The 24,822-nt window shown below is 48.6% G+C and overlaps 1 protein-coding gene across 2 annotated transcripts in view; it reads left to right on the forward strand.

The window, feature by feature from the left end:
- Nucleotides 1-487: 487 nt before the first annotated feature.
- Nucleotides 488-24,822, forward strand: part of LOC116946660 (gamma-2-syntrophin) — a 114,439-nt gene continuing 90,104 nt past the window's right edge. The window contains exon 1 of one of the 2 annotated variants that reach the window (XM_032961824.2): nucleotides 488-1,370. In XM_032961824.2, coding sequence (XP_032817715.1) covers nucleotides 1,293-1,370 — 78 coding nt within the window. In that variant the 5' untranslated portion in view covers nucleotides 488-1,292. The remainder of the gene's footprint in view (nucleotides 1,371-24,822) is intronic. The other variant, XM_032961823.2, reaches the window with a different exon arrangement.

Consider the following 24,822-nt stretch of genomic DNA (forward strand, 5'->3'; position numbering starts at 1 on the left):
TTGGATTTATTTAGCCCACGGTTAGAGTTCAATACACACGAGGCGCAGGGTTAGCGTCTGCTGGCAACAGGCAGTTACCCTCCCACAGCGTGGAAACGGCCTAATGGGAAAGTATCAGGAATTCTTGTGCTCGCTCGCTCCTGCAGGTGATTAATTACTTTCCATCAATCCCGCCAGCGGGTCAGGGGTCCACGTGGGCTGCTGGGCAGATGGCCAGACGTCCTGGAAAGTCGGGGGAAAAAAGCAGCTGAGTAGGGGGTAGGAGGAGCAGGAGGGGGCGAGACGCAGGGTAGGGACACGGAGTGAGAAGTAAGGGAGGCTTACAGGGGGTGGTGATGGTGGGGGTAGGGCCCGACAAAGGGAGGGAGGAGCAGGGAGAGAAGGAGGATGGGGCGAGTTGGCTGGCTTTGAGAACAGCGGGGGAGGGAGGGCTGGAGGGAGGGAGGGAGAGGTGGATGGAGGGAGTAGGGGAGGTAGCGAGGGAGGGAGGGGAGGTAGTATCGGATGCTCATAGCAGCGCAACACCGCGCACACGCGCACGCACGCACACAGAGACACGCGCGCACACAGAGACACGCGCGCGCGTAGCGAGGGCTGATCGGCTCCGTGCCTGGGCTGCCTCCACCTCTCTCCGCAACCTTCACTCGGGAGCCAGTGGTGACATGTCCATCGGCGAGGCGGGGTGAATGCGTGGAGGGAGACGCACGCGGCGCTGGAGCTCTGCTCTGTAGGGGTCCGAGCCCCGGTAACAGATGACTGCGGTGGCTGCCGTTGCGCGCCGAGCGCCCAGCTTTCTCCGTGCGCTCATCGGCACCCGCGGAGGCAATGGACTTGACCCAAAATATTTTCGAGAGTGAGTGCGGAGTGCAGCAGAATTTTAGGTATCTGAGAAAAGAGCGGCTCGTCTGTCGCACTTAAAGCCTCTTCGTTGTTGTTATTGGGGAGCTTTTTTTGTTGTTGTTGTTGGAAATCATCAACCGGACGACAAATATTTAATAAAGCAAAATAAGGGAGAGACCACAAAGTGTGGATCAGAAGAGTCAGTTAATTTAATAAAAGTGATTATAATTGTAGGTGTCGCCAGTGTGGTGTGGTGGTTGGGGGGGGGGGATGATGTAATTAATTTCACGGATGAGTTATCTAGCAATTGCTCTATGCTAGGATGTGATAATTAGTGTCTGGCTCTACCCACACCTGCCGTGCCGCGCTCCCCACACCGTCGCCGTGGTGCCAGCGTGCGCCGGCCCGGCTCTGGCTGACTGTGTCTCCTCCCCGGCTCGCTCCACTGGGCCATGAGTGCGCTCCCGAAGAGCCTGCAGCAGCAGCAGCAGCACGCGGACCGGCCACTCTCACTGCCTGTCCCTGCCTGGGTGAGTGCCCATTCCTTGTCCCCTCTCTCCTGCCAGATTCTGTCCCTCTCTCCCCTGCCACCGCTGTCCCTGTCTGCCTTGGGCCAGGCTATTCTGGCTGTGAGCTGCCATTCAAATCCTCGTGGGGAACTGTCCAGTGCTGAAATTGGAGAAATTCGGCTCCGTGGTGCATAGGGATTATATGAGAAGAGTGCTGTGTGTTTGGAGTTGACTACGGGACTCCGACCGAAATGGCAATTTCTGGTGGTACACTAAGCTATGCGATTGCATTTCATGAACATGACAGATTACACATTTTGCTGTTGTTGTGCTAAATGGGCCTCAGAGCTTAAGTCGACATGTTACCATTAACATGGCAAGACAGCAGCATTTGTTTAGCAGGTCGAACTCTGATGATGAGGTTGTTTAAATCAATTCTAGATTTAAAGCTTTCGTGACTGCTAGGATCCATACTCTTTGGTTCTATTGGGTAAAGTCACGTAGGTGAAAATAAAATACGTCGTGATTTTTTGTTATTTTATTTTCACCTACGTGACTTTACCCAATAGAACCAAAGAGTATTGTTTAAATCAGTTCAGAGTTTTCCTGCTTCAACAAAATTCTGCTGATAAATATATTTGCTCTGACAAGGCTCATCGGCTGCTAGACTGAAAACATTTTATTTTTATGCCGACAGATAACTATTTTTTCCCTTTGTTTGTTTATCAGGTAGTTTAGCAGGTGAGAGTCCATTGAGACCAAATAAGTTGGGTAAAAGAAAAACTCCATAAATAATAACAGAGTTAGTGGAGCAACACGCAATGGTAACATAAACTCTCCGCCACTCATTTGGTGCCCAGCACAAAGTGTCGACGGAGGAGGAGGCTGGCGATGAGTGGAGAGTTGCGATGACATCGAATGCATTATTTATTGGAGGAGATATTTTGCTCTTCAAATACGTTGTGCAGTGATCATTCGTGCCTTTTCATGGACTGACATGGATAAAAAAATGGCTACATCAATTTCCCGTTTTGTTTGTAAATTAATAGGCTGTGAACAAATTAATCGTCTGTTAGTCGCTAAACAAATGGCTTATTACAACATTACAAACAGTACTTTGTAAACGAATTGGCCACGAGTGCCAAGCTTCTGTATCACTGGGGGGGGGGGGGAGCGTTGGGCCCGTGTCTGTAGCAGCCACGGAACTCTGCGCAGTTACAGGTTTTCGAAATCGGGCAAAACCCGCAGCATTTATCCTCCAGATTCAGCACAGACAGCACCGGGGCAGATGGGAGTGGCGGTACAATGCAGGCCATTACATAATTGCACGCGCCCTTGTTAATGGCTAATGCATTTGGTTGTAATCCAAAGTCCACAGCCGCTGCTGCGTTACAAGTATTGCTGTTTGATCTTGCTCCCGTACGCGCAGTGAACAACATCCCTTTGCGGACTGCTGATGCCAGACCAGACGAATGACGGGTTTTATAAATATGCCTGACGGTGTATGTCGATGCGTCGGTGTCTGCGAGCAGTATCTGGAAGTCAGTTAAATGACAGTCCTCGTTAGTTTTGTTGTTGTTGTAGGGAATGACCCCCCCCGCCCCGCCGCCGCGGGGGGACATGGAGCATCGCCTCTTGATATCGATACGATTCTTCCTCCGTGCGAATGCCAACATGGGAACTCGCGAAATGCAGCGAAAGAGGAGATTGCAATGCAGTCGCTTACTCGCCTTCGAGGCGCTGGTGTGGATCGTACGAAGTCAATCGCAGAGGCTATGCAGCAGTGCACTCACCTAAGGTGGATGTAAATTGATCATTCGTATTTACTGTAGAATGTGCATCTATCATATATGGACTATTTCTACAAAAAAATGTAATCCTTTGTTGGCAGTGGTACACAAGAACAAATATCATACAAAAAACATCTACATTCGTAAATAGCATTGCTCTAGAGAGGAACAACTATATAACAGGTGACGTTTCGGGTAATGAGCCCTTCGTCATGAGAGAGACAGCCCATCCCTCCACTGTGCAGGCTGCGCTGAGTCTCTATGCAGGAAAGGCAACACACTGTGTAGCCTTTAACCATTTTGTATCGAAGCTTCGTCAGAGCTGTCCAGCAATGTGTGGTGACGCATGAGAGTCCGGAGTTTCGCAAATCGAGCGAAGTAACCCGTGATTCAACCCTGCACGACAAATGTGAAGTGGAAAAAAAAACAACAGCAAACGTGGAGGCAAACGAGACGCTTAGAGTCAGGAATAAAGGCGCGACAAGGCACGTTCACGCCAGCCCCTCATTGCAATTCACAGTACAGGGCCATTAATAATCATCAATCGACTGCCTTGTTTGGCATGTCCTAACTACACTCGTTTTTATAGCTCTGTCGCTTTAGGAAAGGGGAGGGGATCCTATTTGTGTGTTGCACGGCTCGCCTAAGTTATTTCAATCACCGCCGCTGCTCTGAATGCGCTGGGTTTAAACAGGTGTGTGTGTGTGGTTTAAAACAGGTGTGTGTGTGGTTTAAAACAGGTGTGTGTGTGGTCTGAATGCGCTGGGTTTATAATAGGTGTGTATGTGTGGTTTAAAACAGGTGTGTGTGTGTGGTTTATACTAGGTGTGTGTGTGTGTGGTTTAAAACAGGTGTGTGTGTGGTCTGAATGTGCTGGGTTTATAATAGGTGTGTATGTGTGGTTTAAAACAGGTGTGTGTGGGTGTGGTTTATAATAGAGGTGTGTGTGTGTGTTTGGTTTAAAACAGGTGTGTATGTGTGGCTTAAAACAGGTGTGTGTGTGGTCTGAATGCGCTGGGTTTAAAGCAGGTATGTGTGTGTGTTTAAAACAGGTGTGTGTGTGGTTTATAATAGGTGTGTGTGTGGTTTAAAACAGGTGTGTATGTGTGGTTTAAAACAGGTATGTGTGTGGTCTGAATGTGCTGGGTTTAAAACAGGTGTGTATGTATGGTTTAAAACAGGTGTGTGTGTGTGGTTTAAACAGGTGTGTGTATGTGTGGTTTAAAAGAGGTATGTGTGTGTGTGTGTTTAAAACAGGTGTGTGTGTGTGGTTTAAAACAGGTATGTGTGTGTGTTTAAAACAGGTGTGTGTGTGTGTGGTTTAAAACAGGTGCGTGTGTGTGTGGTTCAAACGCATTCAGCTGCTGCTGATCTCATGAGGCCTCCCCAGCGACTTACGGGAGAGGATGACCACATCTCCGACGAGTGATGTTGTTGTTGTTGTTGTTTTATAATTGAATAGTCTGTCAATACGATTTTCACGTACTGTTATTAAACAGACAGCAAGAAAGAGGCACACGTGGAGTAGATAATCTACGTGCGTACACATGTCGGTTCTCGATATAAATCACGTCTCTTAATAAAGACATAACTCACGTCTGTTAATAAAGACATAAATCAAGTTTGTTAATAACGGTGAGTGGCTTTGGCCAGGGATGATGGCTGATGGTCAACAATAGTGATGGAGTGGTAGCCAGGGAATGGAAGGCATCCGATGGTAACATTTCAAATCCGTGAGAGATCTTGGGGGGGGGGGGGGGGGTGTGGATCCACCAGAAAATTGATCATGGCTGATGATGATGATGATGAAACAAATCAACGATGTCCGCAGCGCATTTAGTAAAGGTATTATTGCAGCAATAATGAAGGCACAGCTTATTGTTGCTTGATCTGTCATGACATTGGGGAGTATCGATTGCATACTTGGAATCACACCGAGAGACAGAAAGGCGAAGACGTAGATCAAATAACAAACACAAATCGGGGAGGGACATAATTGGCAATTAATAAACGTAAATCGGCGTGATGAGAGCACGTCACGAGATGGGGGCCCGATGGACGAGGCTGGTGATGGAATGGCGGCCAAAGAGGGGACGCGTCCGAGCGGACGGGCGGAGGGGAGACGCAGCGACGAGATGAGTTCGCACGGAGGGATGAGACGCATGGTGGAAGCACTGGGACCCTGAGGGATGATATTGGTGTGGGGAGGCTTTTATCCAGCAGTGGATGGACAAGGGATGATGGGAGTGATTATGAATTATTAAACCACGGGATTAAACCACGGGATTCTTTTAATATATCCTGACATGGATTTCTGATGGGAATGGGAAATACCCTCCTTCCATGGCCAACACATTTGCTCCTAACTCATATAAATATCTTGTAATTAACCAACAATGCACGTAACACTCACTCCTTAACAAAATTGCGATTAAATAAATGTGCTGATTTTGCGTCATTATCATCACCAGCCATGTTTAATCTACTGCTGGACGAAGACCTCCCCATGTCGTGATATAATCTTACGTAGATTTATATAACACCTTAGTCCAAGGTGCTTTACAATAATTATATAATTGTACGTAAGATGACAGTGGTTAAAATAAAGAGTGGGGTTGTTATTACAAGTGGTGGTGTAGTCATGGTGACAGTTAGGAAGACTGGTGTAGATGGTTACGGAGGAGTTGGGGAAGGCTGGTGATAGTAGTGGTGATAGGGGTAGGGGTAGTGATAGGGGTGGTGATAGTAGTGGTGATAGGGGTAGGGGTAGTGATAGGGGTGGTGATAGGGCTGGTGATCGGGGTAGGGGTAGTGATAGGGCTGGTGATAGGGGTAGTGATAGGGCTGGTGATAGGGGTAGTGATAGGGGTAGGGGTAGTGATAGGGGTTCGGGTAGGCCTGGATGTAGCTGGGGGCAGGAGCGGGGAGTAGCAGTATCAATGTGATGGTGGGCTAGGGGAGAAGAGATGGGGGTTGTTGCAAGGGAGGAACGGAAGCTGCAGGTTCGCGAAAATGATCGCTCTGTGCGCTGCAGGGGGAGTTGGTTCCCGTGAAGGGGAACACGAAGGGAGCAGGAACGAGAGAATGAGACTGGGGGCAGGACGAGGGAGACATGACAGAGGGACGGTGGAGACTGGGAGCGTAGAGGGCGGGATGGGACAGAGCAGTTCAGATTTTAGAGACGCAAAATGAGGTAAGAATCCATGCGATGTAACAATCCACTTCGGACGCGTTCCGTTCCTTGGCTGCCACTCCGTCGATGCTCTTCGCTGCCGGGCATCGTCCCCTCTAAGCCATGACGACACGTCGCGGCCCAAGCCGCGCCTCACAGTTTCTTCACGGCTTCAGTGATGCCTCGAGCGTGCGTGCGTGCGCGAGTTGACAAAATTGGTTAAATAAATTGATGGGAAAGTTACCCTTCCCCTGCGCTTTTGCACATTCGCGCGCCGTACGAGAGCTCAACTCCTAAGCGGGTTCGCGCGTCGCACGTTATTATTGATTGAAATCGCCGCTGTCGCTGCGGCTTCCGTGAGAGCGATGGCCCTTGCAGTGAGCGAGACTGCACGTTCACTTTCGCCACCTGATGCGAGGGCGTTGCGTGACCTCGACGCTACGCTGGCCGCAGGCGGTGTGGCCTTTTGAGGCCGCCGATACATCTCGGCGCACACCCTCCCCGATTTGCGTGTAACGAGAATATTAGCAATGAACACGCGTCCCTTATAGGGCGCGTTCATACAGCTGTCGCCTGTAGTCAAGTTCTGGAGGGCACTAAGGTTACACTGCGGCGCATTGGTGGCGATTCTTTTTTTTTTAAATAATTAAAACCCGTTGTGCATTGCCAAAAGCTCAGCGTGAGAGCGAGCGCCTCATACTCAGACGGTTGCGAGTTCAAATCCTGGTTGGAGGTCGACAGCTCATGATCCCTGTGGGGTCGATAAATCGAGTACTACTTTTTGTGTGGATGTCAACAGTGGTTGTCCTGTGGGTGGACTTGTCCTTGCCGTAAGAAATATGGAATTTTCACCACCGGCTCAGGGCTGAAAACAGGAGATGACCGCTGATGCATCAATGCTCGTTTGAGCAGAACATCACTTCGTCTAGATTACATAGTTACGAGTTAATGAAAAGAGGATTCGCATTCTCTCCTTATAAACCGGCTGAACACAGGTTAATGATCGAGCTTACCCTGCACAAGCATGTTTAATGATTGTAAAATAAATAATGCCCGCGGCTCGTAGGATGGTGTGCACACCACACGCACTCATGCAACGAATTGCTCTGAGAGAATCTGTCAGCATGGCTTTGCGGAGTTCGGTACCTGTCTGACTTAATGAGTGCTCCGCCTTAGAAGTCAGTGCGATAGGCGGGTGGAAGATCCTTGACATCGGGCGATGCGGCAAAGCTGAATATGAGCACAGTCCTGAAGTAGTGTGCTCGTATCAGAAGTGAGTTTCCCTTCACCCCCCCCCCACACCCACCAGTTAATGTGAGGATGTGTAGTTATATGAGAACTGGCATTACATAGGTAAAGATGCAGCCCTGTGAACGCTTGCTCACGCAACTGCTGGCAGAAGAGCCTGCACCAGAAGGATCTAGAAAGGGCCTTTCTCGAGGGTGTTTTTGCCTTCTCTTCCATGCTGGCCAGACGTCCTGCTTTTAAGGTGTGCTGATAGCCAGCTTGTCCCATAGCTCTGATACATTCAGTGCCCTTAGTTCAGCGTTGCGTGACTGAGAAATTAGTGCATCAATGCCTTGGAATAAAAGTCCGTTGGCGAGCAGCCATAGGTGGTGTACTATGAATGTGACCAAAAATCGAAGCAGAGTTAATGAAATAAAAACGCTGGAATAGTAAAAGTTGTATCATCAGCCATGCTCAATCCACTGCGAGATGGATTCGTTGCCAAGGTGCCACCACCTCTCACGATCTTGTGATGAGCACGTTCTCATTACATTCCTTGGGCCCAGCCACTGTGTTCTTGCTTTTGACGATAAATGTTTTTTTGCCTTTTATTGCGTCGACATACATTCATTCATTTCGTTTTCAGCGACGAACTGCTGCAGTGGGAGCGGGCAGCGTCTGCCACTCACGGCTCTCGTTTTTTTTTTTACGCGGGGATGTTATACGGCTCGTGTTGGCACGGGAGATATTTAACGGTGCGCACCGCCGGTGCCACATTAAGATGACGCATCGCAGATCGGGCATTGCGAGCGCGGAGCGGAGGGATAGTGTAAGCATACGGGAGGAAAGCAAAAAAAATGAATTTGGGCTGCCCGCGCGTTTGCGTTAATTAACATTCGTTCCCGCTCGTTACTCAAGATAAAATAAATCCTCATATTGGGAACAAAGATAGCCTGGAGGCTTGAGGACGTGGTGTGGGGAGGAGGCTGGCCGTGAGTCTCTGAGTGTGCTCGGATAGCCGCTAGCGCCGCCAGGCAGACAATTGCTCAAGTCAAGTTACAGAAGGCACGTAGCTTTAATAAAACAAAATAATACACTTAAAAAAATGTTGGCAACACCGTAACATTTATTTCAATAAAACAAGGCAGACAAAAGAAGATTTGAAAAATATCTCTCTCTCTTTCATTGCCGGAACATTAGAATGATGACAAAAGCTTTAAGTTATTTCTAAAGAGCTGCATGTGGGTTCCAGGAATGTGGAATTTCATAAAATGGACTTATATTGCCAAAAACATATTATCTGGAATGACGTAGCTAAAATCAGTAATGGAAGGCAAAGAAAAATGCGATGAAAATTATTAATGATAACATGTGGTTCAATAAATAATATTGAAAACAATATGAAGGAAACTTTGTTTTTTTTTCACCATGACTGTATGCAGTTTAAAAAAAAAATCCAAGGCCGATCTTGCATCAATATCAGATCGGAAAAAAGCCACAGTGCGGTGTGATAAAATATATTCGTAACGCCAAAATACAATGCAAAACGTGTGTACGTCTTGCTTGAGCGAAAACTGCGAAGTTTGCGGCGCCCTTAGATTGCTCAATGGCACATTAGCGAAGAAGAAAAAACTGCACCTCCAGTGCTTTATTATTCGTGCTGCAGTTACAGCCGTGCAATGTGTTGTTAGGACATTGGCGGCGTGGTTGTCGCCCGTGCAAAGTAGCAGTGTGGCACACGCGTGGATGAGAAGAATGGCGTGGCCTTAAGAACCGCCGGCTGGGAGGCTGATGCAGGTTGTGTTTGGATTGCTTTTGTGGTAAAGAACAAGAGAGGAAAGTAGAGACGGTCGCATGTCAGCCTGACACGTCAACCCCTACGGTTCAGCCTGACATGCTAACCCCTATGGTTCAGGCTCACACATTAACCCCTACGTTTCAGGCTGACACGCTAACCCCTATGGTTCAGCCTCACATATTAACCCCTACGTTTCAGGCTGACACGCTAACCCCTATGGTTCAGGCTCACACATTAACCCCTACGTTTCAGGCTGACACGCTAACCCCTATGGTTCAGCCTCACATATTAACCCCTACGTTTCAGGCTGACACGCTAACCCCTATGGTTCAGGCTCACACATTAACCCCTACGTTTCAGGCTGACACGCTAACCCCTATGGTTCAGCCTCACATATTAACCCCTACGGTTGAGGCTGACACTTTACCTCCTACAGTTCAGCCTGACATATTAACCCCTACGGTTGAGGTTGACACTTTACCTCCTACAGTTCAGCCTGACACGTTAACCCCTACGTTTCAGGCTTACACGCTAACCCCTATGGTTCAGCCTGACACATTAACCCCTACGGTTCAGGCTGACACATTAACCCCTACGGTTCAGCCTGACACATTAACCCCTATGTTTCTCCGTGCCATTGAATGCCTTCCTATGAAGTCAATCTCGTGCTGATTTTGATGTAAATATACCAACCAACCTCATTTTACAGGTACGTGAGGTGGCTAGCACGCTGTCCGATGAATCCAGCGACCCGAGTTCGATTCCCGATTTACAACTCCTATCAGTGGCATGATACGGGGAGGCCATCGTCCGTTGGCAGCATAGGTTGATTTGGGAATGTGCGTTTACTATATATTGTTTCCTACGTATCAGAGAAATAAGTGAGGAAATCCTGTGGCATGTTTACATACATCTTCACTTTAAAAGTTTTGGCGGTGCACTTTTCCTGTCCACTTTGTCTGTCAATCCTGAATGGAGAGAAGCTGAAGGGGGAGAAGAAAAAAAATTATTTCATACCCGGGGTTAGTGGTGGCAGCTGACACTGCACGTTAGTGAGTGCTACCATGGCAGGGCGGTCGCGGCGAAGCAACGTCTGTGCTTCTTGGCGGTCGTTTGGCCCTCCGCTGGCTTTTCCAAGCGTAGCGGTGAGACACGCTGAGTAGCGGGTTTCATTTCCCTTCCAACTGCGATACCTGGAGTTTGCCCAAAGCTTTTATTTTCCGCACTCCCCCCCCCCCCCCCACATCTTCTCCCCCCCCACTCCCACCCCCTTCCTTTATCCTCGTAGTTCACTTGCGCGTGAGATCGGAGAAAGCGCCCGCACAGCACAACTACTTGGGGGTGTCCCGAGTCTACGTTCCAAGCAGCCTGTCACGAAGCATTGTCCACCGTTAATGCACGGCTCACGTGGAAGGCCGTGGCCGGCAATCACCGCCACCAGCGACGCGCTCGGCCACTGCAGCGCGTAGCCCATTACGGCGCCCTCAGTGAAAGGGCCGTAAAGTGGTGCATTATTTATAATTCGTTGGACTTTTGTTAAGAGCCTTGGTTTTAGGTATACAAGCCCAAGGGTGAGAGAGCTATGCAAAGGAACCCCACTGAGAGGGCATTACTAATAAAAACAGAGATCGATAGCGGTCATGCCTACTTCATGTCAACGGTACAATAAGGGCCACACTTTTTGTTGTTGTAAAGGATAACGGAAGAAAGTGCTTCGGGTCGTGCTCGTGCGAGGCAAGACGGCTCCGTGCAATGCGCAGACTCCCGATGAAGAGTGACTCCATTGCGTCGCTTTTGAAATGCCCATCGGATGAAGCGCGCGAATTTTGCGTTCACATTTCGGCTGGTGCACGTTAAATTCGCTTGTGCTTTTGTTGCTTTTGCTTACTCTTACGAAAAGTACTCCGCGAGCAGGTTAATAGCGTTCGTTAGCTGGCTGCGCAAAGCGGGGCGCCGTGGCAGGGCGCAACACTAAAACCCTGCGACACGCGGCTCTCATTAAGTGTCCGTGCACGGTTTTGAAACTCAGAGTGTACTTGTGCACTTCGCTTATTAATCACAGAGCACTTTTGCACTGCTGGTGTTCGTCTTTGGAAATACATTCCAGCACATTTCCAATGAACACCGTCCACTGATGAGTTTGCGCATTCAGAGCACATACATAAATGTTTTTAAACGCCCATTGAAAAAGAGTGCGCGTGTTTGTAAGCAGGCTGGTGGCCCAGCGCTAGAGAGGGTGGCTTGCAATAGGAAGGTCGTGAGGTCAAACCCTGCTCAGGGAGTTTGACTCCCTCTGGAGTCAATAAAATGAGTACCGTTTTGCGGGAAAGTCAACGGTGCTTGTATTATGGATAGACCTGTCCCCAACATAGGAATGTGGAATTGAAATCACTGGGTCTGGGCTGTAAACAGTGGATGTACACCAATGCATCACTGCTCAATTTTTGAGCAAGAAATCAGTTTCACTTGTTATATTTAGAACCCTATACAATCTGCAAACATTTTATTCAGTAGCTTTGATGTCCGTTTTTGAATGTCCCCTTTGACTAATAGTCTCAACTTGTAACGCGGCGCTGCCACCGCACAGTACTCACTCATCGCTCTCGAAAAGAGAGGACGACTCAGAGACGCGGGGAGGAACCCCAGACGAGCGGGAAAGCAGCAGCAGCAGCCACGTGGTGAGCCGGTGCGACCAACAATTTCCCAAGCTCTGCGGTCCACTATACGGGGTGCTTCAAATAAATGTGAACACTTCCGCAAATTTGCAACAATACCACAAGAAATGTGCTGCCTCCGAGTTCTGGAGACCACCTGGAGAAGATTCCAGACATGCGTTGAACAAGTGGATACTGCTTGACTTTGTGAAGCTATGAACATACATTTGTTATGTTAGAGTGTAGTATCATCAGTTCTTTTTGCATTAAAAACGATAGTTCCACATAAGTGTTAAAACAATTTTGAAGCACCCTGTATATTAAGATGTTTTCATTCAATGAATGAGTGTTTACATGTAGAAGGAAACTGGAGCGCCTGGACAACACGCACGCAAGGGGGCAACCCTCTATGCCATACAGACGGAACAGGTGGAGTCCACAATTTTGCTGTACTGCCGTCTCCTGACGAGCCAGGGTAATGGTGCCTCGACGCCCACAGGGAGGGAGTTTCACAACGCTCGTGCGGTGATCTACCAACACTCGCTGCCTCTGCAGTGCAGGATTACAGACCCCAGCGCGTCCGCCTCCTGGCCATAACGCTGATGCAAATATTCCACTGTTGAACGGATTTGTGAGGATGATGGTGGTGGAGGAACGATGGCAGTTGATAGGATCATTTGTGAGTGTTGTCGAGGGTTGTAAAAGATCACGTGTGATGCTCCCGCCTGTTCCGCAAGAGTTGCAGTCTGTAATGCCGCACCCGATGGCGCCTGTGTCTGATGCATTGCGAGTGAGTGGCGCAGCCGTCAGTGCCCTGCGCTACGAACTCGGCCACCTGAGTTTGATTCCCGGCAATGGCTAACATCGGTGGCGATGATGTAAACTGGTTCATTTCCTCCCCTAGTGTCGACGAAGCCTCAAATTAGTACCCCGCGCGATGTGTAAATGATAGAAAGGCAATTCTAGATTTGAAGCTTTCGTGACTGCAAGGATCCATCCTCTTTGGTTCTATTCGGTAAAGTCACGTTGGTAAAAAATAAAACGACAAAAATCGTTTTCGGCCACAACACAAGTGGCCTTCTTCAGGTGAAGGAACAGAACTGTCGGGACGACAGCACTTCAATGACCGCTGCTAAGATTCGCAGCGTCTTTTTAAGCTCGGTGGGAGGAGCAGGGTGCCTTGACAAAGGAGTTTACATCTTACAAATAGCTGTGTTAAAGTGTTGAAGCAGCAGGGTGTTACAGTCAGAAAATTAGCTGGGGGATTAGCATGCTTCTGTGTAGAGGGTGCGGAGGATGGGTCACTGTGTGTGTGCAATAGAAACGGAAAAAATTAAAGATCGGCAAGAATGTGCTGTCAGGGGAGAGTAGAAAAAGGGTTTAATAGAAAGTTCGGAAGGAATATGCTTGGTATACGATTACTTGAAATTGCTGTTAGAAATTAGTTGACGTTTGGTATGATTTGAAACGTCTTTCCAATGGTTGCTTAATTTGAAACCATCCTCTCGGTTGAAGTTATGTCTGTGTTTGAATATCTGAATGGCTTCGTGGACAAATCTCTGGTGATAACCTGTAGGTTTACAGAGAACCTTGGTATCGGAGAAGACAATCTCATGATCACCCATAGCGTTGTAACAATGATCAGCCACAGCAGATGAATTCGTTCTGCTGTGTTTCAGATCTGATTTGTGCTCGCAAATTCGGTCAGAGATATGTCGTTTCGACTCCCCGATATAGCAATCACCGCAGGTACAACTCAATTTGTAAACTCCGGGGTACTGTAAGTCAGGGATGACATCCTTCACGGATGGGATCAGGTCACGGATTTTGTGTACTGTATTGAACCGGACCAGGATCTTATGTTTATTTAGAATTTTGGAGATCTTTTTAGTAACGCCTGCTATATATGGTAGTGTGATGGTTTCGGACAATGTGAAAACAGTACTGGCTAGAGGGCTCCATTTTGCTGTCACCCTGAAACATATTCCTGTAGATGATATCATCTCTCAAGTCGATATAGCCCTCAAAGGCATAGGACACATCCAAGTAGACGTTGCGAGAGCTAAAATAGCCACTATTCTTAAGAATGCTAAGAAACCCATTAGCAACATCAGCAAAAATGAACGCTAAAAACTCGCGAATTAAAAAAAAACAGAAATGATATAGTCATCCTCTCAGCCGACAAAGGCAACGCTACTGTAATTATGGATAAAGATTTGTACAACAACAAAATCCAGAACCTACTCAACGATGGAAGTTACTAAAAAAATAAAAATTACCCTACTAATAGCCTAACTATGAAAACCAACAAGATCATCACAAGTTCGACCTCCCTAATCGAACCGACTAAACGTCCCTCCCTAAAACCGTCTGCTGCTAGACGCCCTAGATTCTATGGTCTCCCCAAGATTTATAAAGAAGGCACTCCACTACGACCCATCGTATCCACGATCAACTCCCCTACCTATAAGCTAGCACATTTTCTGTCAGATACCTTGCTACCTTTCACTGTCAAGACCTCCTCAGCAGTACTTAACTCAGCCCAATTGGTCTCTATGGTCAAAGACGTTGTACTGTCCCCTGACGATATCCTTGTCAGCTTCGATGTGATCTCCCTGTTCACCAAGGTCCCGGTACCTGATACCATTGAAATAATTGAAAATTTGGTACAACATGGACTAGACCCCGATACACCTGTGCTGGTTATACACTGCCTCACCAATACATACTTTACTTGGAATGGCACCTTCTACAAACAAAATGAGGGTACCCCCATGGGTTCTCCCTTATCACCAGTGATGGCCAATGTTTTCATGGAGAAATTTGAATCAGACGCCATCCAGACTTCCACTCGCAGACCTTCCCTGTGGAAGAGATATATGGATGACACTTTCGTCATTTGGCCACATGGCCTCCCAGCTTTGAACCTTTGAACCTTTTTCTACACCACATCAATTCCAGACACCCCGCCATCAAATTCACCATGGAAGTGGAGAAAGATGCAAGCTACCATTCTTGGATGTTCTGTTTGAGAGGAGACCTGATGGCTCATTGGGGCATTCTGTCTACAGGAAACCCACCCACACAGATTCCTACTTGAAGCCTGATTCCCACCACCACCCAGCTCAAAATAATTCTCTCATCAAAACGTTATACCACAGAGCTCATTGCATTTCGGACCAACACCACCTGACCAGTGAATTAAAACATCTATACCTGGCCCTCAAGAGAAACGGATACTCTGACCGTACCATCCGCCAAGCTGTTTCTCCCTCCATACAGAAACAACCACTTGATACTCCGGTCAAAACCATCACACTACCATATATAGCAGGCGTTACTAAAAAGATCTCCAAAATTCTAAACAAACATAAGATCCTGGTCCGGTTCAATACAGTACACAAAATCTGTGACCTGTTTCCATCCGTGAAGAATGTCATCCCTGGCTTACAGTACCCCAGAGTTTACAAATTGAGTTGTACCGGCGGTGATTGCTATATCGGGGAGACGAAACGACATATCTCTGACCGAATTCGCGAGCACAAATCAGATCTGAAACACGGCAGAACGAATTCATCTTCTGTGGCTGATCATTGTTACAACGCTATGGGTGATCATGAGATTGTCTTCTCCGATACCAAGGTTCTCTGTAAACCTACAGGTTATCACCAGAGATTTGTCCACGAAGCCATTCAGATATACAAACACAGACATAACTTCAACCGAGAGGATGGTTTCAAATTAAGCAACCATTGGCAAGACGTTTTAAATCATACCAAACGTCAACTAATTTCTAACAGCAATTTCAAGTAATGGTATACCAAGCATATTCCTTCCGAACTTTTTATTAAACCCTTTTTCTACTCTCCCCTGACAGCACATTCTTGCCGATCTTTATTTGTTTCCGTTACTATTGCACACACACAGTGACCCATCCTCCGCACCCTCTACACAAAAACATGCTAATCCCCCAGCAAATTGTTTGACTTTAACACCCTGCTGCTTCAACACTGTAACACAGCTATTTGTGAGATGTAAACTCCTTTGTCAAGGCGCCCTGCTCCTTCCAACGAGCTTAAAAGACGCTGCGAATCTTAGCAGCGGTCATTGAAGTGCTGTCGTCCCGACAGTTCTGTTCCTTCACCTGAAGAAGGCCACTTGTGTTGTGGCCGAAACGTCGTGATTTTTGTTGTTTTATTTTTTACCTACGTGACTTTACCGAATAGAACCAAAGAGGATAGAAATGCACTTGGGCGTGATACTGGCCACACCCCTGGCCTTCATCGTAAGTGCTCGCTAACAGCCCTTGCCCTTAGCAGTCTGTGTAGGCTTGACGGGGGATTTTTGTCATTGTTAGGAGTAACACGGAGTGAGTGTGCCCTTGCGCGTGGCATAGCTTCATTGGCACGGGTCCTGGTGCAAGAAATGAAATGGGGCCCCCTGCAGCAATGTCTTTCCACATTGTAGCCTGGTCCCATGGAGCCGTCTGGCAAATGGGCCTTGCTGCTGCTGTTGCACCGCCTGCACACTCAACAGCTACGCCAGTGGCTGAGATGGGGGGTGGGGGGCGGCGGCGGATTTCGGAAACTTGCCCCATTGAGATCGAGCCTATGTACGAACGTGTGTTGAACTTCTTTCGCACCGTACGCAGCCAATTCGTGCTAATCGGGAGGGGTGACACAACAAATTAAACATAAAAAGCGGTTCTAAATGAATGCGTTTTAAACCTAGAATGAAAAGTGCATAGCTCCAGTGGCTTCCTAATATCGGAAGAGCGTTCCAGACGGCCACAGAACCACATCTGAAAACGCGCGATGCGGCGACTGCCCTTGTTCGATTGGCGAGCCAAAAGCCGCCGGAGTTTGCGGCGACCTCTGGGCTTGGGAGTCCGGCGCCCCAATCACCACAACAGCATTCTCAAACAAGCCGCTCACAAATTGAACCGCTCGCCCCGGACCACGGCAGCTCGTTGTAGTCGCGAGACGGACACAATCGTTCCGCCCCCTAATAAGCGAGCGCGCACATGTGCGACGTTTTGTTAATACAAAAAAAAACCGACGCAAGAAGCGTAATTTCCCGGCAGGGTTTCGCGCTCAGCCAATAACTCTGAGAATTATACGCGAGCACATTCAGACGAGGCGTAATGTGTGCACGGTTACATCGGCGCGGCATATGAAGTGCATTGTGTTTGCCTTGCTCTCCCAGGGTCTGGGCTGATGGTGGCGTCCTGCAGTGAGTCATGGCTCGGTAAAATGTCACAGACTCCAGCAAAGCATATAAATAGCCCATTAATACCTCAATTATGCCGAGAAGGAATTGAGCGTGGCTGAAGATTAGCCCTGTAATAACACTGAATTAATCGAGTCAAGATGAAAATGTTTGATTGGCATGCCATTTTTTTGTTCTTCATAAAATGTTAATGTGCTCTCAAAGTAACAGAACACATTTATATTGCGTATCTTTTGTTAAATTGCTGCAGTTCAACAGATAATGACAAAATGTCCTTTCACGCCTGTCAAGTGGTTTATATACACCATGTTGCCGAATGGGGAAAAACTTTCACGGCTCTCTTTAAACTTCAAGCGGCGGTTTACAATCCTGGCATCATCACGCAATCTGCTAATACTTCTTCACACGATGGGATGCTGCTGCCGCCGCCGCCGCCGTGTAACGGTGAGCGGCGCGCTGGACTCGCAATCCAGAGGTCGCCGGTTTGATCTCCCGGCCTGGCGGTGGACGCAGCGGTGCACGTCTATTGAACCCCCACCGCCTCTGTGCGGTGGTGGCGGTGTGCGGTGGGGTAAAGTGTGGGTACCACCACGTCTTCCATGGCCCCAGGCCAGCATGGAAGGACAGCTCCAAAGAGCCTCTGGAGGTGCTCTCTACGATGCTCCCCGAGTGGAGGCCCCTCTTGCCAGCAGCGGTGTGAGCAAGCGATTTGCAGGACTCCACAGCCACCTTTTACCCAACATGCTTTGACAAATTAATAAAATAAAATAACACAATAAAATTCTCACGACGTTTCGGCCACAACACAAGCGGCCTTCAACAGGTGAAGGGACGAGACTGTCTGGAGGACAGCTCCAGCTCCAGCGCTGTCCTCCAGACAGTCTCGTCCCTTCACCTGATGAAGGCCGCTTGTGTTGTGGCCGAAACGTTGTGAGAATTTTATTGTGTTATTTAATATTATTATTTTATTATTTTATTCTCATTCTACGTGACTTTACCGAAAGAAACAAAGAAGATGAATCCTTGCAGTCACGAAAGCTTTAAATCGAAAAATGCTTTGAAGAATTTCCTGTACAATCTATGACTTGTGGCAAAGGCAAAAGGGGCCCTTGCAGGATTCCAAAGCACACAATAAATAGCTGCAGTTGCGACACACATTTAAACGAATCCATGTCTTATCCGATTACATAATATGGCACTCAACATGCAGCCACACACCAATCAATTCCCTCTGAACCTCCACCTTTAAGCTTGGCGCACAAGTCATCAACTGAAAAATGAAAACAAAACACAAGGTACAGCCCCGCAATTGCTTGCTCACACCACTGCTGGTCGAAGGGTTTCCGCTAGAGGGAGCTCTAGAGAGCCCTGCTAGCGGAAAGACATCTCGGAAGAGTTGAGAGTCAATCATACTTTACCCCACCACACGTGACCTGCATATCAACTAACTGTGATGCACCCATTTTTTTTTTACTGTTGGCTGGATATAAGCTTGCAGGGGATTTAAGAAACCCCGCAGCATTGTTTCAACTGCTTCGCACTTTTGGAAATCTAACCGTTGCACCATGACAGCATCCTGTTTCAATCTAAGAGTATTTATTCAGCGTCTAAAATATTCGGGATCAGATTCCCATCTCGATGAAAGAGCCAAATCACATCACCTTGGCAACTGACCCATCGCCAGTAATAACGGAGACATCGTCACATTGTCACACGCACAAAGAACAACATTGGATGAAAATGAACGTTTGCCAAGATAAGAATCTGGCTCGCAATGTCATGAAAGCCAAATCAACATTTTTGCTTCATATCCATGTAACTATTTTTACCAGAAAGCCAGCCTATCCTTTTTCCTCCCCATGCAATTGTCAGAACCACCTTAGAACGCCGAGCCGGTTTGTAGCCAATTATTTTAAGCGTGGGAGCACACCAGATGGCACAATGGAACATTTGACCTCTGGAACCTGTGGCAGAAGTGGTTACCAAGGCTGCCTTACATTACTATAAATATTAATAGATATATTTTTAAATATGCTGTGCGATCGAGTATTGCTTTACATGACTACATTGTTTAATCATTCAGATCATGTCATATTTATTGCGTATCCCATGCGGAGGCAATGCCACGCCGCTCACAATGTTGGCACCTGGGCGAGATTGGAAATCTGTAATAGTGCGATTGTGTTCCCTTTCTCTCTTGCCACGCTCTACCGAGCAAACGAAAGTGTCCTCCTGTCTGTCAGCTCCTGGGGTTTGTCAGTGGCATGCCCGGCAGCAAATGTGTCACCTTTACAAAGCTCGAGTGCTTGATGGGAGCGGCTAAAGCCAACCTCAGGCAGCCGTGTGGAATATTCAGTAGCACATGCAATTGTCTCTGTCATTGCTTCACATCTTGGTCGGGGTCTTCAGCCGCTGCGGAGTGCTTTGTAAGCGTGGAGGTGTACGCTAAAGAGGTTGGAGAGGCAAAACAAAATAAAGTCGCGAATGTAGATTTATACATTTAAAATAATATATACCTTTCCTCCAGCTTCATGCACGTATCAGAGTAGGTCACACTTTTAAAATGCATCGTATTAAACAAAACAAAAACAATCGGCATAAATAAATATTTCTCTCTGATGTTTTTTGTGTTGAGAGCTATACGGTGCAACCACAAAAACCTATGCAATAGGGCGAATTAATTTATCCTGGACAAGATTTTACCATGCTTGAAGAACGATGTTGGAGCGAGGCAGACGAGGTAAAAATACAATGAGGGAAGGTCCATGAGTCGCTGGATTAAAAACATTACTTTTTTGTGGAAAGACAAATGGAGGCCTACTGCATCACCCACAATGCTCCACAATGGCACGTAACAACTATATTTATGGAATATATAATTTCCCATGGGAAAGGGTGTTCAACAGGGGATAACCTGTCGACCATCCTCAGTGAATACCTGATGAGATACTGTGGAAGGAATGGACCCAAGGACATGAGTAACTGAGTACATGGTCAAGAATCTGAGATGTTTGGGATGACATTGTTGTTGATGCAGAATCCTAAGCTGAATTATTGGACATTGTATGGATGTAACAGTTCCTAGAATCTATGCAAATTTGATCCTGGATATTGCTTGTATCGGCGACCACCAAACTTATTAGGGGTCTTAGGATGTGGGGCTATGCTTTGAGCAGCAGAGGCCAGTGTAGAAAAAGCCATTGTTGTACTGTAGTTCTATGCTCTCACATCTACGCTCTCCGCCATCATCAACCTTTGGCTCTCAACAGGTCATTGTGCTTCACATTGTCGCAGCTCGCTCTTTTATTAGCTAATAACAAATCTCCATCATCTATCCACTGCTGGATGAAGGCCTCCCCACGCCATGTCGATCATGGACGTTGTTTGACCATACTTCAGCATGCTGGCGAGTTGGTGAATGGGTTCGGGGGTCCGGGGGGGTGGTGGCAGGAGTGATTCACTCACCCCTGATATTATCCGCACCGAGGAATCGACTTGGGGTTGCCGGTTTCATAGGGCAATGCGTGGATCTCTTCACCCTGCGCTCCACCCCAGAAACCACACGACCAGTCTGAAGTTAATTAAGCGCCGCATATATATAATTAGTACATGCTTAGCCAACAGATCACATGTTTGTTATGTGTATTTAGTTTTTTAGAACATTATATTTGCACGTTGGGCCTGTTAAACATGACGTGCAACTGTTTCAAGGATAGTCTTGATAACATTGTGCCAATACTCCTGCAATGATGAAAGAGTGCTCAAGCTTGTTCGCGAGCGTGCCAATTGGTTGTGAATCGCGGATTCACAGAAGAGGCGTTCGGCTTTCACAAACGCTGCACTAAATTCACGCTCCCAGGAAATCCCAGGAAGCCCCCAGTGTTGTGTGCAGCAATAACCTCGCCGAACGCGGACGGCACCTTCCTGGAAAACGCCGCGTTGAGGTTGCGCTCCTGGGTCTGAAGCGATCCCCTCCTCTCCCTCTGTGTTCAACTCATTCCACACGCCTCGGTGAATGTATATGCTCTGACTTTAAAATAGCTATTTCTGTGACCAGTTACAAGCTAATCACTCAACTATTTCAATGCTAAATTCTATGCTAATTCCTTTGTCAAGGAGTACCTCTGCGGATGTGTATACTTTAACTTAGCTATTTCAATGAGCCATTTCAATGCTAAATTATATGCTAATTCCTTTGTCAAGGCGCTTTGTTTCTTCTCACACAGCTTAAAGGTCGTGATCTAAGCGTGGCTTCTCTCACTCCAGCGCTGTCTTCCAGACAGTCTCGTCCCTTCACCTGATGAAGGCCGCTTGTGTTGTGGTCGAAACGTCGTGATTTTTTGTTATTTTATTTTCACCTATGTGACTTTACCCAATAGAACCAAAGAGTATCATTCCACACGATCCCACCCACCGCCCTTGTTATGGCAATCAAGGATGGTGAGTCGCTCTCGATGGTGTGTATACTCTTTGTGTTTAAGATGTCAGCTAAACGCAAGATCTCCCACCTCCCTTCCTGTTCCCCGCGAACCTCGCTCCCCCCACCCCCCATCCGTCCGCATCTCCACGATTCAATGAGCGCCTCGAGTTCGTCGTAACGGCTGCCCTCTGCCTAAGTTCGTCAACGGATCTCCCTCGAACGTTCATCGCACGAGTTCCGATCACGTTGTCTCTCTCTCGGCGTCCGTGGGAACGACGGAGCGGACGGGCTTCGATGCCTGCGGCGATCGGTGTGAACGTTCGCGTTGTCCCCCTATGACTAAGGCTTTACGTTACGACACTGACAACACACAAACAACACACGGGCAACAACAAACAGCATTCGTGGTAAATGCATCGTCGTCACGGTCAAATTTAATTCAAACCATAGCGCTCTCGCCTTTCGCAAAGCCCATCGAACAAACTGCCCTTAAGGGGGCCAACGATGTAAACAGAAGGAGCGTGACGGCGTTCGAGCGTCGGGGAGAGAAGGTGGCGACGAGAAGTTGATCCGCACCTTGCGATTGGCACGGCTGGCTGCGTACGGCGCGAACGAAGTTCAACACACGAGCAGCTCTTCGCCGCGGAGAGGAGAATCTTGGCAGCTTCAAGCCGACAAAGAAAACGGCGCCTCAATAACACGAACCGCGTACAGCCGAAACAATAACAGAAACTGCGTACAGCCAAAACAATAACACAAACCGCGTACAGCCGAAACAATAACACAAACCGCGTACAGCCGAAACAATAACAGAAACTGCGTACAGCCAAAACAATAACACAAACCGCGTACAGCCAAAACAATAACACGAACCGCGTACAGCCGAAACAATAACACAAACCACGGACAGCCAAAACAATAACATAAACCGCGTACAGCCGAAACAATAACACGGATCGCATAGAGCCGAAACAATAACACGAACCGCGTACAGCCGAAACAATAACACAAACCGCATAGAGCCGAAACAATAACACGAACCGCGTACAGCCGAAACAATAACACAAACCGCGTACAGCCGAAACAATAACACAAACCACGTACAGCCGAAACAATAACACAAACCACGTACAGCCGAAACAATAACACAAACCGCGTACAGCCGAAACAATAACACGAACCGCGTACAGCCGAAACAATAACACGAACCGCGTACAGCCGAAACAATAACACAAACCGCGTACAGCCGAAACAATAACACAAACCGCGTACAGCCGAAACACGCGTTCGATAAACTAGCGCTGGGCAAGGTGTTAGAGGAAGGCCGTGTTAGAGGAAGGCCGTGTTAGAGGAAGGCCGCGTTAGAGGAAGGCCGTGTTAGTGGAAGGCCGCGTTAGAGGAAGGCCGTGTGAGTGGAAGGCCATGGTAGAAGAAGGCCGTGTTAGTGGAAGGCCGCGTTAGAGGAAGGCCGTGTTAGAGGAAGGCCGTGTTAGAGGAAGGCCGTGTTAGTGGAAGGCCGCGTTAGAGGAAGGCCGTGTGAGTGGAAGGCCATGGTAGAGGAAGGCCGTGTTAGAGGAGAGGCCGTGTTAGAGGAAGGCCGTGTGAGTGGAAGGCCGCGTTAGAGGAAGGCCGCGTTAGAGGAAGGCCGTGTTAGTGGAAGGCCGTGTTAGAGGAAGGCCGTGTGAGTGGAAGGCCATGGTAGAAGAAGGCCGTGTTAGAGGAGAGGCCGTGTTAGAGGAAGGCCGTGTGAGTGGAAGGCCGCGTTAGAGGAAGGCCGTGTTAGAGGAAGGCCGTGTGAGTGGAAGGCCGCGTTAGAGGAAGGCCGTGTTAGAGGAAGGCCGTGTGAGTGGAAGGCCGCGTTAGAGGAAGGCCGTGTTAGAGGAAGGCCGTGTTAGACAAAGGCCGTGTTAGAAGAAGGCCGCGTTAGAGGAAGGCCGTGTTAGAGGAAGGCCGCGTTAGAGGAGAGGCCGTGTTAGAGGAAGGCCGTGTTAGAGGAAGGCCGTGTTAGAGGAAGGCCGTGTTAGAGGAATGCCGCGTTAGAGGAAGGCCGTGTTAGAGGAAGGCCGTGTGAGTGGAAGGTCGCGTTAGAGGAAGGCCGTGTTAGAGGAAGGCCGTGTGAGTGGAAGGCCGCGTTAGAGGAAGGCCGTGTTAGAGGAAGGCCGTGTTAGAGGAAGGCCGTGTTAGAGGAAGGCCGTGTTAGAGGAAGGCCGTGTTAGAGGAAGGCCACGTTAGAGGAGAGGCCGTGTTAGAGGAAGGCCGTGTTAGAGGAAGGCCGTGGTAGAGGAAGGCCGCGTTAGAGGAAGGCCGTGTTAGAGGAAGGCCGTGTTAGAGGAAGGCCGTGTTAGAGGAAGGCCGTGTTAGAGGAAGGCCGCGTTAGAGGAAGGCCGTGTTAGAGGAAGCGAGGTGCCTGCCTGCCTCTGGCGGCACTTCACGTCCGAGCCTCTGCACCTGTCCCGGGCGAGACTTCCCCCTGCCTGCGGTCAGCCTCGCCTGGCCCACCGCGCGGATTCGGGCCACCCGCGCCTGCTTTGAGCGGCGCCCCGTGGCCCGCATCTGGTTGCTATTCCTGGCTGGGTGTTCACCGCACCACGGCTAACGGCGTGGTCCTGCCGCTACAGGTGGGCAACTGCGCCCCCAGGCAGCACGCCCCTGCCTCCACCGGTGGGGACCTCCCTCATGCCCCACGTGGGCACCAGCGGTCCCCTGCAGTGGTGCCCTGCCACTAGCGGCAGGGCCCCGCTGCCACAGGGGGGCATCTGCTTGATGCCCTTCACAGCATATGGGCCGTCACTGGTGCAATCTTGCTACCGCATGTGGTCTCGAGTGGCCACCGGTTAGTGGCCTTCCCCGGTCACCTGCTCTTTCTCATCGGCTTCCACTCTCATCCCAGGCCCCTCGCTACCTGACAAACCGCGCTCGCGTTGCGCTCTCGCACGCTCCGAGCACTCCTTCGTGTCCCCGCTCTCCTCAGGACGCAACTACCGTGTTCTCAGCCTTGTCTTTACTGAAATCACAAACGAGGTTGCAGAGGCTGTGAGAGATCTACTCGTAGCTCCTCACCCGTCCATAATATAATTATCATCTCCAAATAAACCCAGTTGTTTCGATCGGTATTCAAATCGAGCTACATGCTCAGTCCACGGCAACAACAAACATCAGCCCTCGTTCAGATGATTCGCTCGA

This window comes from Petromyzon marinus, chromosome 27 (genome assembly GCF_048934315.1).
Source record: "Petromyzon marinus isolate PM22_M1 ecotype Great Lakes invasive population chromosome 27, UKy_Petmar_22M1.pri1.0, whole genome shotgun sequence".
In the NCBI taxonomy this organism is placed as follows: domain Eukaryota; kingdom Metazoa; phylum Chordata; class Hyperoartia; order Petromyzontiformes; family Petromyzontidae; genus Petromyzon; species Petromyzon marinus.